Raw genomic sequence first — 13,471 nt, forward strand, 5'->3', positions numbered from 1 at the left:
TTGGAGCCCCCCCAAAAATAAAGTCTGACACTGTTTCCACTGCTTCCCCATCTATTTCCCATGAAGTGATGGGACCAGATGCCATGATCTTAGTTTTCTGAATGGTGAGCTTTAAGCCAACTTTTTCACTCTCCTCCTTCACTTTCATCAAGAGGTTTTTTAGTTCCTCTTCACTTTCTGCCATAAGGGTGATGTCATCTGCATATCTGAGGATATTGATATTTCTCCCAGCAATCTTGATTCCAGCTGTGTTTCTTCCAGCCCAGCATTTCTCATGATGTACTCTGCATATAAATTCACTGAAAAACTTCAGTGAACCCCAAATAAGATAAACTCAAATTCACACCAGGATGCAGCATGGTCAAACTTCTAAAAACTAAAGACAAAGACAGATTTTGAAAGCAGTAAAAAAAGGAAATAATTCACTAACTATTAGGGGAAAAACAATTTGAATGACAGTGGATTTTTTAGTTAAAAAAACTGGGGCCAAAAGTAAGTGGTACATTTTTCAAATACTGAAAGAAAAGATTTGTCAACACAGAATGCTCCACCCAGCGAAAATATCTTTCAGGAGTTAAGGGGAAATCAAGACGTTCTCAGATGAAAGAAAACTAAGAGAATTTGTCATCAGCCAACTCACCCTAAAGAAAAAGAAAAAAAAATGGCTGAAGAAAATTTCCTAAATAGAAAGGAAACAATAAAAGAAAGAACTTTAAAATATCAAAAAAAGTGAAAGAACACAGGCAAAAATATGAGTAAAAACAACAAACTGTCCTCTTCATTATGTTTGATGATTCAAGCAAAAATAACAACATTGTTCAATATGATTCTAAATATACATGGAGTTTTGTGTTTGGTTCTGCATATGAGGAGCTGGGAAGTCACCACTCTATCCTAAAAGTCAGTAATTCTTCCTGGATCTATAAGACAGTGAATGACACAAGACAAAAGACTGCTCCAAAGACGGGAGAGACTAACAGATTAATACAGGGAGATGTGGCTTTCTGGAGCAGAGACTTAATGAGCAGAAACTGCTATGGGAACCAGGACTGGCTTTGTGAAGCTGGAATTATAATTGACAAATTGCTGGACAGTGAAATTTGGACTCAGTGTAGACAACTCTGGGTATTACAAACTCTAAGGGGACCCAGTCTAGGAGTTTTGCAATATTACGCAATTTACCTCCAGGAGTTCATGGTAACTATCAGAGAAAAATCCCCTTGGGCCTCTGGAAGGAACCACTCTGAAATATACTAAAACATTCTTTCCTTCTTAGCAAGGCTTGCCCTCAGAAGAAACCAGTTAAACAGAGCATACCTTTTGGGGGTATTATCAGGGCCTAAATGACCTAGGAAAGGAAAATACCCAACTCCAGCCCACACTAGCCACCTGTCCCACGTAAGGAGGAGTAGGTGGGGAACTGAGGAACACTTGTGAAGTTCACAGTCCAAGGCATGGGTTCAGTAAAAGACTGAAATCTAATCTTAGAACTGTAGAATACTTCCCCTCCCCTCACATTGTGTAGTTGAGTCACTAAGTCCTGTCTGACTCTTCCGACCCCATGGGCTGTAGCCCACCAAGCGCCTCTGTCCATGGGATTTCCCAGACAAGAATCCTGCAGTGGGTTGCCATTTCCTTCTCAATGGGATCGTCCCAACCCAGGAATCGAAACCAGGTCGCCTGCATTGCAGGCAGACTCTTGCATCACAGGTGAATTCTTGACCACCTGGGCCACAAGGGAAGCCCTCCCCTCACATTACTAAAGGTCTGCTTGTAGCTGTTCCTTTTACCCAGTACATCATGTCCAGCTATCAAGAAAGTAATCAGAAGACAAACCAAAAGGTGAAAAACACAATTTGAAGAGACAAAGCAATCATCAGAAGCAGATATGGCAGAGATGTTGTAATTATCTGACTAGAAGTTTAACACAATGATTAATATGCTAAGAGTTCTAATGGACAAAATGAACGGCATATAAGAAAAGATATGCAATAATAATAGCAACAATATATTCAACTATGTATATATCTTAAGTGTGTGTGTGTATATAATACCTTTTTAAACTGAAAAATTTATAGAAATGGACAACAAATGAATGGCTGCCAAGGGTTAAGGAGGTTGGGCAGGAGGAAAGTGGCTATAAAAGAGCAGCACAAGAGATCCTGTATTAATGGAACTGCTCTGTATCTTGACTATATCAGTCTCAATATCCTAGCTGTAATATTCTACCAAAGTTTTATAAGATGTTACCGTAGGGACAAACTACATAAAGAATACACAGATTCTTCCTTTATTACTTCTTATTGATGCATGTGAATCCACAATTATCTCAAAAGAAAAAGTTTAAAATATATGTACTCAAACTTTCAGACAAATTATGCCATTAAGTGTTGAAAATAAATTTTTAAAAAGCCATGATGCATTAAAGACAAAGTGATAGCAAGATTTCATAATTGGACTCTAACTCTACACTAAATTTGTTTTACAAGTGCTATTATTATGGGGATTTTCAATTAGTAATTGGTAATATAATTTAACAGAAGTTTTTTTGCATATCTTATAATATATCACAGGCATCTAATGCCTTACATTTCCACATTGTACTTTTATGACTATCATACCAACATACAGAACTCACTAAATTAAAATGGAGAAATATGAGGCTGTTTGTTTGAATGCTAGCCAAAAGCTAAAGGAAACTGCTGTATTATGAACAGCAGAAACAACTTTGTTTCAGAAATTAAAGTTTATTTTAGAAATTAATTTCAAGCCTGTTTGAAAACAATTGTCATTCTAATAAGAATTAAAATTCAAACCATTTTGGATAATAAATATTTAAAAGCATTTGGTCTGGAAACTAAACTGGAAGACAGCAAGAAAACTAATGTTATGAAATCCACTGTGGTAGATTAAATGACTGTTTTGCCAAGAGGATTGTGATCCACATTGCAAATTGCTGGAAATACATCCTCCTTCTATAACCACCACTACAGTTGTAGAAACATGATATTTATTCCCAAGGATCCAATTATTATTTATCTATTTTTTTTTGTCTTCTTACAAGGCTTCTTTAAAAAGCTTTATTTTTTAAAAAAAAAAAATCTGTACTTCTCTGTCTCTTTTTCTGTTTTGCATATAGGGTTATCATTACCATCTTTTTAAATTCCATATATATGTGTTAGTATACTGTAATGTTCTTTATCTTTCTGGCTTACTTCACTCTGTATAATGGGCTCCAGTTTCATTCATATCAATGTATGACAAAACCCACTGAAAAAATAAAAAATTAATTAATTAATTAGTTAATTAAAAATAAATAAATAAATCCTTTGAGCACCCAATCCCTGAAGCATGAACATATACAAACCCCTATAAACATATTTAATTGTCTCTCCTTAATCCAGACTACATGAAATCCAATAGGAAATCCTATTTCAAGTGCAGTGTCTTCCTTCTTGCTGTAATTTACCCATGCATTTATGTTTGAGGTCACGTTCCTCTCACTGCTATTACTAGACAGAAACCCACACTGCTTCCCAAGGTACGTGCTAAGCATGTGCAGGGGGCACCGACAAAGTAGGCAACATCAACCAGCAGGAAAAGTGAAAGGTAGAAATCAGCAAAGTCATGTTTGAGGAGAAAATCAGAACCTAATTGAGCTTTATGGCTTAGTACAGATCTCCTCAACTTACAATAGGGTTACATCTCTATAAACCCAACATAAGCTGAAAATACCATCAGTTGGAAATTATTTAATACACCTAACTTCTGGACATCACAGCTTAGCCCAGCTTACATTAAATGTGCTCAGAACACTTACATCAGCCTACAGTTGAGCAGGATCGTCTAACACAAAGCCTATTTAAAACGTGTTGAGTAGCTCCTGTAATTCATTGAATACTACACTAAGAGTGAACACTAGAATGACTGTCTGGGGACAGGCCAGTTCTAAGTGTATGGGTTAGGGACTTCCCTGGTAGTCCAGTAGTTAAGACTCCATGTTCCCAATCTAGGAGCCATAGGTTCCACCCCTGGGCAAAGAAATAAGATCCCACCTGCTGCACAGTAATGCAGCCTAAGAAGTAAATAAACATCTCGGTGTTGACCCTCGGGATCCTATGACTCACGGGGAGCTGCGACTCACTGCTACCACCCAGCACTCCAAGAGTATCAGACCCTAAACTGCTAGCCCAGGAAAAGATCAAAATCCAAAAGTCAAAGTATGGTTTCCAGTGAATGTATATCATTTCTGCACCACCAAGAAGTCAAAAAATTATGTCAACAGATTATGTCAACACATTATAAATCAGGGATTGTCTATAGTTGCATTAATTTGCTAAGACTGCTATAACAAAGTATCACAAAGTGAGTGACGTGAACAACAGAAGTTTATCATCACAGTTCTGGAGGCTGGGAGTCCAAATGCAAAGTGTCATCAGGGTTGGTACCTCCTGAGGGCTGCAAGGAAGAACGAATTCATGCCTCTCCCCTTGTTTCTAGTGGTTTGATTAACCTTGGTGCTTACCACACCTTGGCTGTAGGAGCATCACCCCATCCACTGCCTTCATCTTCACAAGTTATTCTCCTTGTGCTAGGGACTGTCTCCAAATACCCCATATTTATAAGGATGCCAGTCATTTTAGTTAAGGTCCACCCCAAAGACCTCATTTCAACTTGATGACCTCTATAAAAACCCTGTCTCCAAATAAGGGTACATCCTGAAGTCCTGGGGCTTAAGACCCTAACACAGGAATTTTGAGGGAATGAAATTCAACTCTTTACAGTAGTGTTTGATTTTAAATGACTTTGGGAGGAAAAGGGACACCCCGATCTTCACAGTGATTCTCCTTCCCCTCTATCGCATCTGAACGACTCCCCTTTCAAAGCTCTGTTAGGCCAAGGCTGTGTGTCCCTTTCTGTTACCATCTCTCACCAGCTTCACTCATTTTGAGCTTCTTGTCATTTTTTCCTTAGTTTGTCCCCATTCCTAACTCTCTATGCCCTAAATCTGTCTCTTCCCCAACAATGCCTCTGGTCTCACGGCCAGCCATTACATAAGAAATGGAAAGAGATACTATTGCTTTTCACCTCTGGCTCACAGGCCTTCAATTACCAAATAAAAATAGGTTGGATGTCTGTGCAAATGAAACCATAGTCCGCCCCACAAAATCATAGTGAGTCAGCAGCAACCCTCCTTCACAAGAAAACTCTCAAGTGCATAGAAGCTCTCCTGACTTCAGGCTAGCCCCATACTTTCCACCTACACATAGGATACAAACCAATTTTACAGTAAAAGATTATCAGGGAAAATATCCAAGTACTTTTTATTATGCCTATACTGAAAGTTACTCTGAAGTGCCTTTGTGAGGGAAAACATTTTAATCTGTAAAAATGTTGAATTTTACCCTAGAACTAGTAGAATAATCTTAAATTTTGATATGATAAAAAAATCATTAACTGAGAAGAAGAAGAACCTGATGATTGAATAGTCTGATCCAGTTATAGAGTGAGAAAGAAATAAAGTGTGCTATAAACTACACTTAAGCTAATCCGTAATAGGGGTCCTTTGGATGCAAGATAAAATGTTGATACATCTAGAGAAGTTATAGGTCTTATGGATATTCTTTTAAGTGGAGTATAATGAAGTGCTGAGAACCCTAATATCTATGGATGTTTACATCAACCAGTTCGATACATTGCATTACATGCAATACTAATACAGGCTCCCTCTCATTTCCACAGTGCTCTTTCAATGTGGTACAAGCAAACTGCAATGTATCCTCCTTCCACTGAGCACACTTCTGTACAGTGAATCCAGGCCAAAATAACATCATTAAAGCAGTACTTTAAAGTTTATTTAATCCAACTCCAGGGTCACACATGACCCAAATAATTCACACTTGCCAAAAATGTCATCTAGTGTTTGATTTCCAGTGTCTGGTGATGAGGGTCACCATACCTTACCCCAAAACACCTTCCACTTTTACACAGATGTGAAAATATCAATATAATATCTGTTTTTTTTACTCACTGAAGTACTCATTCAGCTGTTTACCAACCCAACAAATATTTATTGAGACCTTATTATGAAACCACCAGACACTACACAATGTGCTATTATAATCTTTGTGGAGGGCTTAGACATTTATGAAGAGTTTTCCACAAACATCAAGCCATTTAATCCTCACAAAAACCCTGTAAATAAAGTCTGATTATAATTAATTCATGATTTACACTAGAGATGAGAAAATTAAAGTTCACCAGTGAAAGCAATGAGACTCAAACTCATATTGTAATTCTAAATGGTACTCTCTTTCAATTATGTAAACTAACACAGAACAAATTCATCACCCCTTCACATATCACCTAAAGATACCAAAGATTCCTGTTATGTTTTCTCTTTTCCCAGTAAACATCTACAGGTCCTCCAACTTTTCTTCATAAAGTTTGGAATTAAGACCTGGACATACCCAGCACCAAGCATCATAGCCCAGATGAGATAGGACATGACCAGAAAAGGGAGAGAGCTATTACTCCCATTGAGATACATTTTAAACATTGTCATTTATAATCAGATCAGTTTTGGGTAACCAGAGAATACTGTTGAATTTTTTGGAATATGCACTATCAGAAACTCATATCTTCACACTCCTTTCTCTGTCCCCTCCCAATTCTACCCTTTATATTGTTGAATTTTGAGACTTAATCAGACTTGAAAGCATTTCAAATACCTACACTTAGCACAGTTACTGAGGCAGCATCCTTTACAGAGTGGAGGTCAAAAACACAGGAACTGTTAAAGTTCTTTGGCTTTTCATTTTATTTCACTTTTATATGTATTTTTAAATTTATTTTTCTATTTAATGGGCATACACTTCCAGATTCCAGTATTAATACCACTAGTAAATAATAACAATTCAGAGCTATGCAATACTTCACATAAACTTTAATTTCATTAGGACCCTGTGAAGCCACTGACAGATGAAGAAACTTAGGTTCCAAGAAATTAAATAAGTTTGCCCAAAAGACACACCAAGAACATGCTGGAGCTGGGATTCCAACCCAGATATATCTGACTTTGTCCCAGCAGGCTCTCTCTCTGACATAACCACTTTTTTGTTCTCAATAACTGAAAGCATCACTTTTTGTTTCTTTTTCTTAGGACTTTTTAACTGCTAGAATGCTTTTCACACAGTAGACCACAAAATAGTGGACTGTTTTTTCTTTTCAATTAAGATATTTGCATCATTCTGGCTTTTAGCCTAGTATTAGGCTATTATTACAGGTTCATTTTTTTAAAAATTTCTGATTATGTGGCCTTTTTCTACCTCTTACATTTGTCACTAATCAAACTCATTCTTTTTCCCTAAAACTATTCATTGAATTTTATTTTTTACCTCATTAAGATACCATTATTGTTCCAAATGAGAAACTTCACAGTCATTGCTAATTCTGCCTGCCTTCTAACCCCAACATAGAATTTTCATCAAGAGTACAATTCTTAGTTCCCAAATGTCTCTTAAACTCTTGATGCAGGCCCTCACAGTATTTTTCGTATCTTATCACACTGGCCCTAATTGATCCACCAGCTCCTAGTCTCCCTGGTGGCATTCCACCCCACACAATGGCACCAGATTCATCTTTCTAACCACATAGCTAAACATTTCTCAACTTTTTATAAGCTGGCCCCAATCTGTTTCCTGCTATGTATATTTCTACTCCCAATTCCCTCATGCCCACATCTAGGCTATGTGACTCACCCCTATCAAACAGCCCATGCTCTTGCACAGCTTCCTTTTATGAACGCCATTCCCTCTGTCTGGGATGAGTTTCTTGTCCTGACAAAAGGCCCATCTCCTATCACCTCCCATACTCCTCCATATTTCCTTCAGATAGAATTCACTGTTCTGACATTTTTGCTAACAGAACATTTTTGTACATAATTCTTAGATAAACATTTATGTTTTGTTGCAGTCATTTTTTTCATTAACTGTCTCTCCTATGTGAATATGAGTTCCTCAAAAACAAGCATCTTGATATTTTTGCTTATTACCTTAGTAAAGTACCAAATACATAGTAGATGTTCAATAAATATTTGCATGAAAGAACAAGAGTATTTCCTCTGAGATCTGAGCTGACCGGAAATTTTCCTGTCATATACACTGATCTATTTAGTTACCACCACATTTCTTCCTAATTGGTATTATTTGTTTTTGTACTGTTAGAATTTCAGCTTTGAAATCTCCTATACTTTTCAGGCTGTCTTCTTTTTCACGGTTTCAAAATCATCTTTTTTCTGAACTTTTTGACTCCACACTAAGTCATGACAGATAGACTTTTGTGTATAAGAATTAAAAGTCCTCAGATACTAGTTGATAACAATTTCCTAACTCCTTGATGTGGATTTTGATTGATAACCATATGATAGGTGGGAATCTGCCCTTGGACTGAATTCTTCAGTTCCCTTCAATCATCTGGCATCCCAAATTCTCTACAAGCTCATTTGGTCTGATGTCCATATCTCAGTAATGCCACGTCAGCATTGGCACACAGATACATAAGAGAATGTTATCTGCCCATTTTGCAAATGGGAAAATTAGACCCAGAATGACCAAGGACACAACCTGATATAATTAAACAGGTGGATCCTCTCCCAAAAAGAAGGTCTAATAAGGCCTCTGCTCCCAAAACTGGTTTGTTTCCTTCCTTACATGCCTACATATTTGTGTTTTATTCCCCTAAGGGCTTTATAGAAATTTCTATCATTTGCAATCTGTTCTTCTTAGTTATATGAATCTATTTTCTCTTCAACCAGCACTTTTCTTTCCTTGACTTAAAAAAAGAAAATAAAGAACCAGCTTTACTAAAAACATGTTGCAGCTCTCCTACACTTCAGTAAGTACAGAAGCTAAAATTGACTTACTTTACTGCATGTTGTGTCATTCACCTAATGGTATAATCTAAGAGAATAACCTCTGATTTGAAAACTGTAAAGGCACATCTTAAGACTGGACAAACCTAAATCTGGTGTGAGGACAAGTCATGGAATTTTTTTATTTGGTGTGTCCTTGGAAATTATCCGCTTCCCTGGTGGCTCAGATGGTAAAGCATCTGCCTGCAATGAGGAAGACCTGGGTTCAATCCCTGGGTCAGGAAGATCCCCTGGAGAAGGAGATGGCTACCTACTCAAGTACTTTTGCCTGGAAAATTGCATGGACTGAGGAGCCTGGTTGGCTACAATCCATGGGATCGCAAAGAGCTGGACATGACTTAGCGACTTCACTTTCACTTGGAAATTACCCAGGCTAACCTTTTCTTCACTAAAGGCTGGCCCCTAATTGACCCACCTGCTGGATCCACCGTTCTGAAAACTGAAACTCAGAAAGGCCAAGTGACTTCTCTGGGGTAATTGAGGATTATAAACCGGGACAAGAGCAGAACTCAACACTTCTGACTCCTTACCCAGTCAGTGCCCTTTCTACTTTTGGCTGTTTCAACCATGGAGACCATACCTTGTTATGACCATGCTTAAACTCAAATGGTAATAGAATGATGGCACATGAAAGCGATTATTTAATCTGTGAAAGTTTCTCAGTCATCTCTGACTCTGTGTGACCCCATGAACGGCAGTCAACTAGGCTCCTCTGTCCATGGAATTCTCCAGGCCAGAATGCTGGAGCTGTTCCCTTCTCCAGGTGATCTTCCCAACCCAGGGATTGAACCCATGTCTCCAGCATTGCAGGTGGATTCTTTACCAACTGAGCTACCAGGGAAACCCATAAATATTGGACTGAGTTGCCATGCCCTCCTCCAGGGAATCTTCCCAACCCAGGGATAAAACCCAGGTCTCTAACATTACAGGCAGATTCTTTATCATCTGAGCCACCAGGAAAGCCCAAGAATACTGGAGTGGGTAGCCTATCCCTTCTCCAGAAGATTTTCCCAACCCAGGAATTGAACCAGAGTCTCCTGCATTGCACATGGATTCTTTGCCACCTGAGCTACCAGGGAAGTCCCTCTTCCTTATTTAATTTGTAAGAGAAAAGAAAGCCTTCTGATATGTTTCACACCAGTCACCACTTTGAGTATGGAAAAATACATCGGTTTCTGAACACACTGATGTCTTCAGATCTATTATCAAAGAGTAAGATTACTGAGGGTCTACCATATCTTGGTGTTGGGAATAAGGAACACTATGGACCTAGTTGCATGCCTTACGTAGCAAGCCCAGACAGGAAGATGGATACTATATAAATCATTATAAACAATTAAGAATTAAAATAGGCAAAGAGATGAATGGACTGCTGTGGGAATATGTTACTGAGAACCCCAACCTGATTTGAGTCACCAAGGAGTAGGTCCCTGAGACACTGATATTGAACCTGAAATCCAAAGGATATGTAAGGGTTCCAATTAGAGTGTTCCATCAGAGGGCATAGCATTAGGAAAATCGAGAGTGCATAGAATGCTGCATACTAGAAAACTGCATCGCTTAGAAAACTCAGCGGTGTACCACAGGGCTAAGGCAAATGGAATTACAGGAGACAGAATTAGAGACACAAGTGTAATGTAAGCAGATCACCCAGAGATGTGTAGATCATGTTAAGGACTTGAGAATCCACTTAGGCATTTTAAGCAGGGCAAACTGTGATCAGATACAAATTTTTAAAAGATCATTCCAGTATCATTGGGATAATGGGTTAAAAGCAAAGCATGTAGACAGACCAGGCAGGAAGCGAACACCCAGGCCAGGTGAAGCATGCATAGAGTCTGTACCCTAGACCTCCCAGGGTAATTCAGTGGTACTCTCTATTCAAATGACATATCTTGTGTTTCTTCTTTGTCTTTTCTGATGAAAAGCAACCCAGTTAGCCAACACTGCTCTTAATAAGCATAATTTTCAAAGAAGATAGCAGCCACCCAACAGATATTTTAAAACTATTATTTTTCTGTAGGACATTTTTTTGTTGTTGCATTGGGGTTGTAATTTTAATTGTATTGGGGCCAGTTGCAATCATTATCATTGTAAAGAGCTTCATAAGATGATACATTTTCAGTGCAAACAACTTGAGTGAGCCATCAACTCAATTATCAAAGTAACAGTAAAGTGCCATCTATCATGTTTGTTTTGATTGTGCTCTATGTTAATTTTTTACCTATGATTTTGGTATAAGTTAGGTAGTATAAATGGATGGAATACATAAAATCATGCACTGACTTCATGACAGGATTAAAAACTATTCTGTCAAAAAAAAATTATTCTGTCAAATCATTTTGAGGATTGCTGCAATAATCAGATATCATAAATTACACAAACTTTTGGGGAAAATTTACCTGAAGTAATTTTAGGTTTTCAAAAATAATTGTTTTCACATAAATAAACTATGTTATTTTCTTATGGAAACCAATGGGTTGTATGCATCACCTTGTGTGATATAAGACCTAACTACAACATATAGATGAGTGCAACTATGCATTATTCTCTTTTTGACAACCTGAATTATCTTTTGGGTATTACTCCAAATGATAAATCAAGTGATTTAAAAGTAGAGCTCAAAATTGGAAAATTGAACTTGTAAGTGCTTTTATCTTAAGTAGATGATATGTTCATGCACCTTGAAGAGTAAGTGCTCTAGCTTTGAGCTAACTTTATGACAATAGGCTCTTCAGTGAGTGACTTTAGACTAATAGAATATGCAGGTCCTGGGAATGGGGGTTAAGCATGAATCATTATTCATCATGAAAGCCCAACTCAGCATATATGTAAACTGTTTTACTCTGACAAACAGCATAATACATTCAACTGTCATTGAATAATTTTAAGTTTGCTTGGAAGAAAGACTAGTAATTTATTTTTAAGCACTCTTTTTATATATTATTTTATCTTTTTTTTCCAACTTTTCCTTTTTATTTAAAAGAGAAATGGCTCCTGCTAAGACAACATGGAAAATTCATTTTTCTCCCAAGTGACCTAAGTGAAGTGAAAGTCGCTTAGTCGTGTCCGACTCTTTGCTACCCCACTACTATACAATCCATGGAATTCTCCAGGCCAAAATACTGGAGTGGGTACCCTTCCCCTTCTGCAGGGGATCTTCTCAAGCCAGAGATCAAACCCAGGTCTCCCGCATTACAGGCGGATTCTTTACCAGCTGAACCACAAGGGAAGCCCAAGAGTACTGGAGTGGGTAGCCTATTCCTTCTCCAGGGGATCTTCCTTACCCAGGAATTGAACCATGGTCTCTTGCGTTGCAGGCAGATTCTTTACTAACTGAGCTATCAGACAAGTGGCCTAAGGGACATACTAATTAATGTAGAATCACTGGTTTTGAGGGGGGTCGATTTTGTTTCATTCTTCTTTTAGATAATGGAATAATTTTTTTTACCAATTATTTCTTTCTGAAATCCCTGGTTTCACTGACTATTAAAGACACCAGGTAATGATACTCCCAAGTTCCATTCTCCAACATATAGGACCTAGTGGTACATTGCTGCCTGTTTTCTTCATGTTCCTAAAACAAAAGATGCTGAAATGAAAATCAAAAGGGGATTTTTATGTTTAACTGTATCTGTCACTGCCAGTTCTGTTCTAACCGTGGACCTGTATGTGCCATTTACTTTTAAATTCCTGACCATTTTCCTATAGACACAAAACCTGGGGAAACAACAAACATTGTTGTATCTGTTTATTTCTTCCAGGTTGGACGAATTGAAGATTTTCTATACCAATTAGAGGATAGTTTCTTAAAAACAAAAAAACTGAGAACTGCTCGAAGGCAAAAAACAAAAATGAAGCGGCTTCAAACTGTACAGCAAAGCTAGTCACTGGGCAGCAGGCGCCACCACAGAGAGGCATCCCAGAGGAAAGGGCCGTGGCGTCCCACCAGCCTGGCTGTGACAGCCGGTGTCAAAGGCCTAACGCCAAGAGGATGAGGTGGCGCTCCTCTTGGCAAAGATGTTCCACACTCCATTAATCTCAACTGGCAGCAATAAATGTTCTCAGCAAGTTTCACCTGACTCTTGTTCAAATTCATCTTGGTTAAATAGCTTATCAAATAACTATCGCTGCCTCTCTCACCTGTCTTGTTCTTTCAGCACTGACTAAAGCGCACCCGTTCTACCCAAGTACATTTTGGTGTATGTGCATGTTCATTACCAATCAGCCACATATCAGTCAGACATGGACACATCAGTCAGGTATGGACAGATGATATAAATGCAGAAGTTAAGAATTACAAAACTGATAATACACTTTCTTGATTTTTATAGAGATTGCCAACATAGTAGGCTGGTATCAGTTATATCATTAAAATCTGTATTTTTTCCCTCAGGATCCTTCATATCCCCTTGGCCCTTAAATCACTCCACACAAATGCACATGTTTGACAAAGTAATGAGTCAAGAATCATTCCTGAAGACCTCAATTAACACCAGGAAGGAGGCATGAAAATAGAGTAAGAAGGTGGAACCAAGA

The 13,471-nt window shown here is 38.1% G+C and overlaps 1 protein-coding gene across 1 annotated transcript in view; it reads left to right on the forward strand.

Annotated features, from left to right (window-relative positions):
• Positions 1 to 12,819, forward strand: part of SPATA16 (spermatogenesis associated 16) — a 229,329-nt gene extending 216,510 nt beyond the window's left edge. Inside the window, 1 exon segment of the mRNA XM_065942119.1 lies at positions 12,697 to 12,819. Coding sequence (XP_065798191.1) covers positions 12,697 to 12,819 — 123 coding nt within the window.
• The last annotated feature ends 652 nt before the right edge of the window (positions 12,820 to 13,471 follow it).

Source organism: Muntiacus reevesi, chromosome 8 (assembly GCF_963930625.1).
Source record: "Muntiacus reevesi chromosome 8, mMunRee1.1, whole genome shotgun sequence".
Taxonomy (NCBI): Eukaryota; Metazoa; Chordata; class Mammalia; order Artiodactyla; family Cervidae; genus Muntiacus; species Muntiacus reevesi.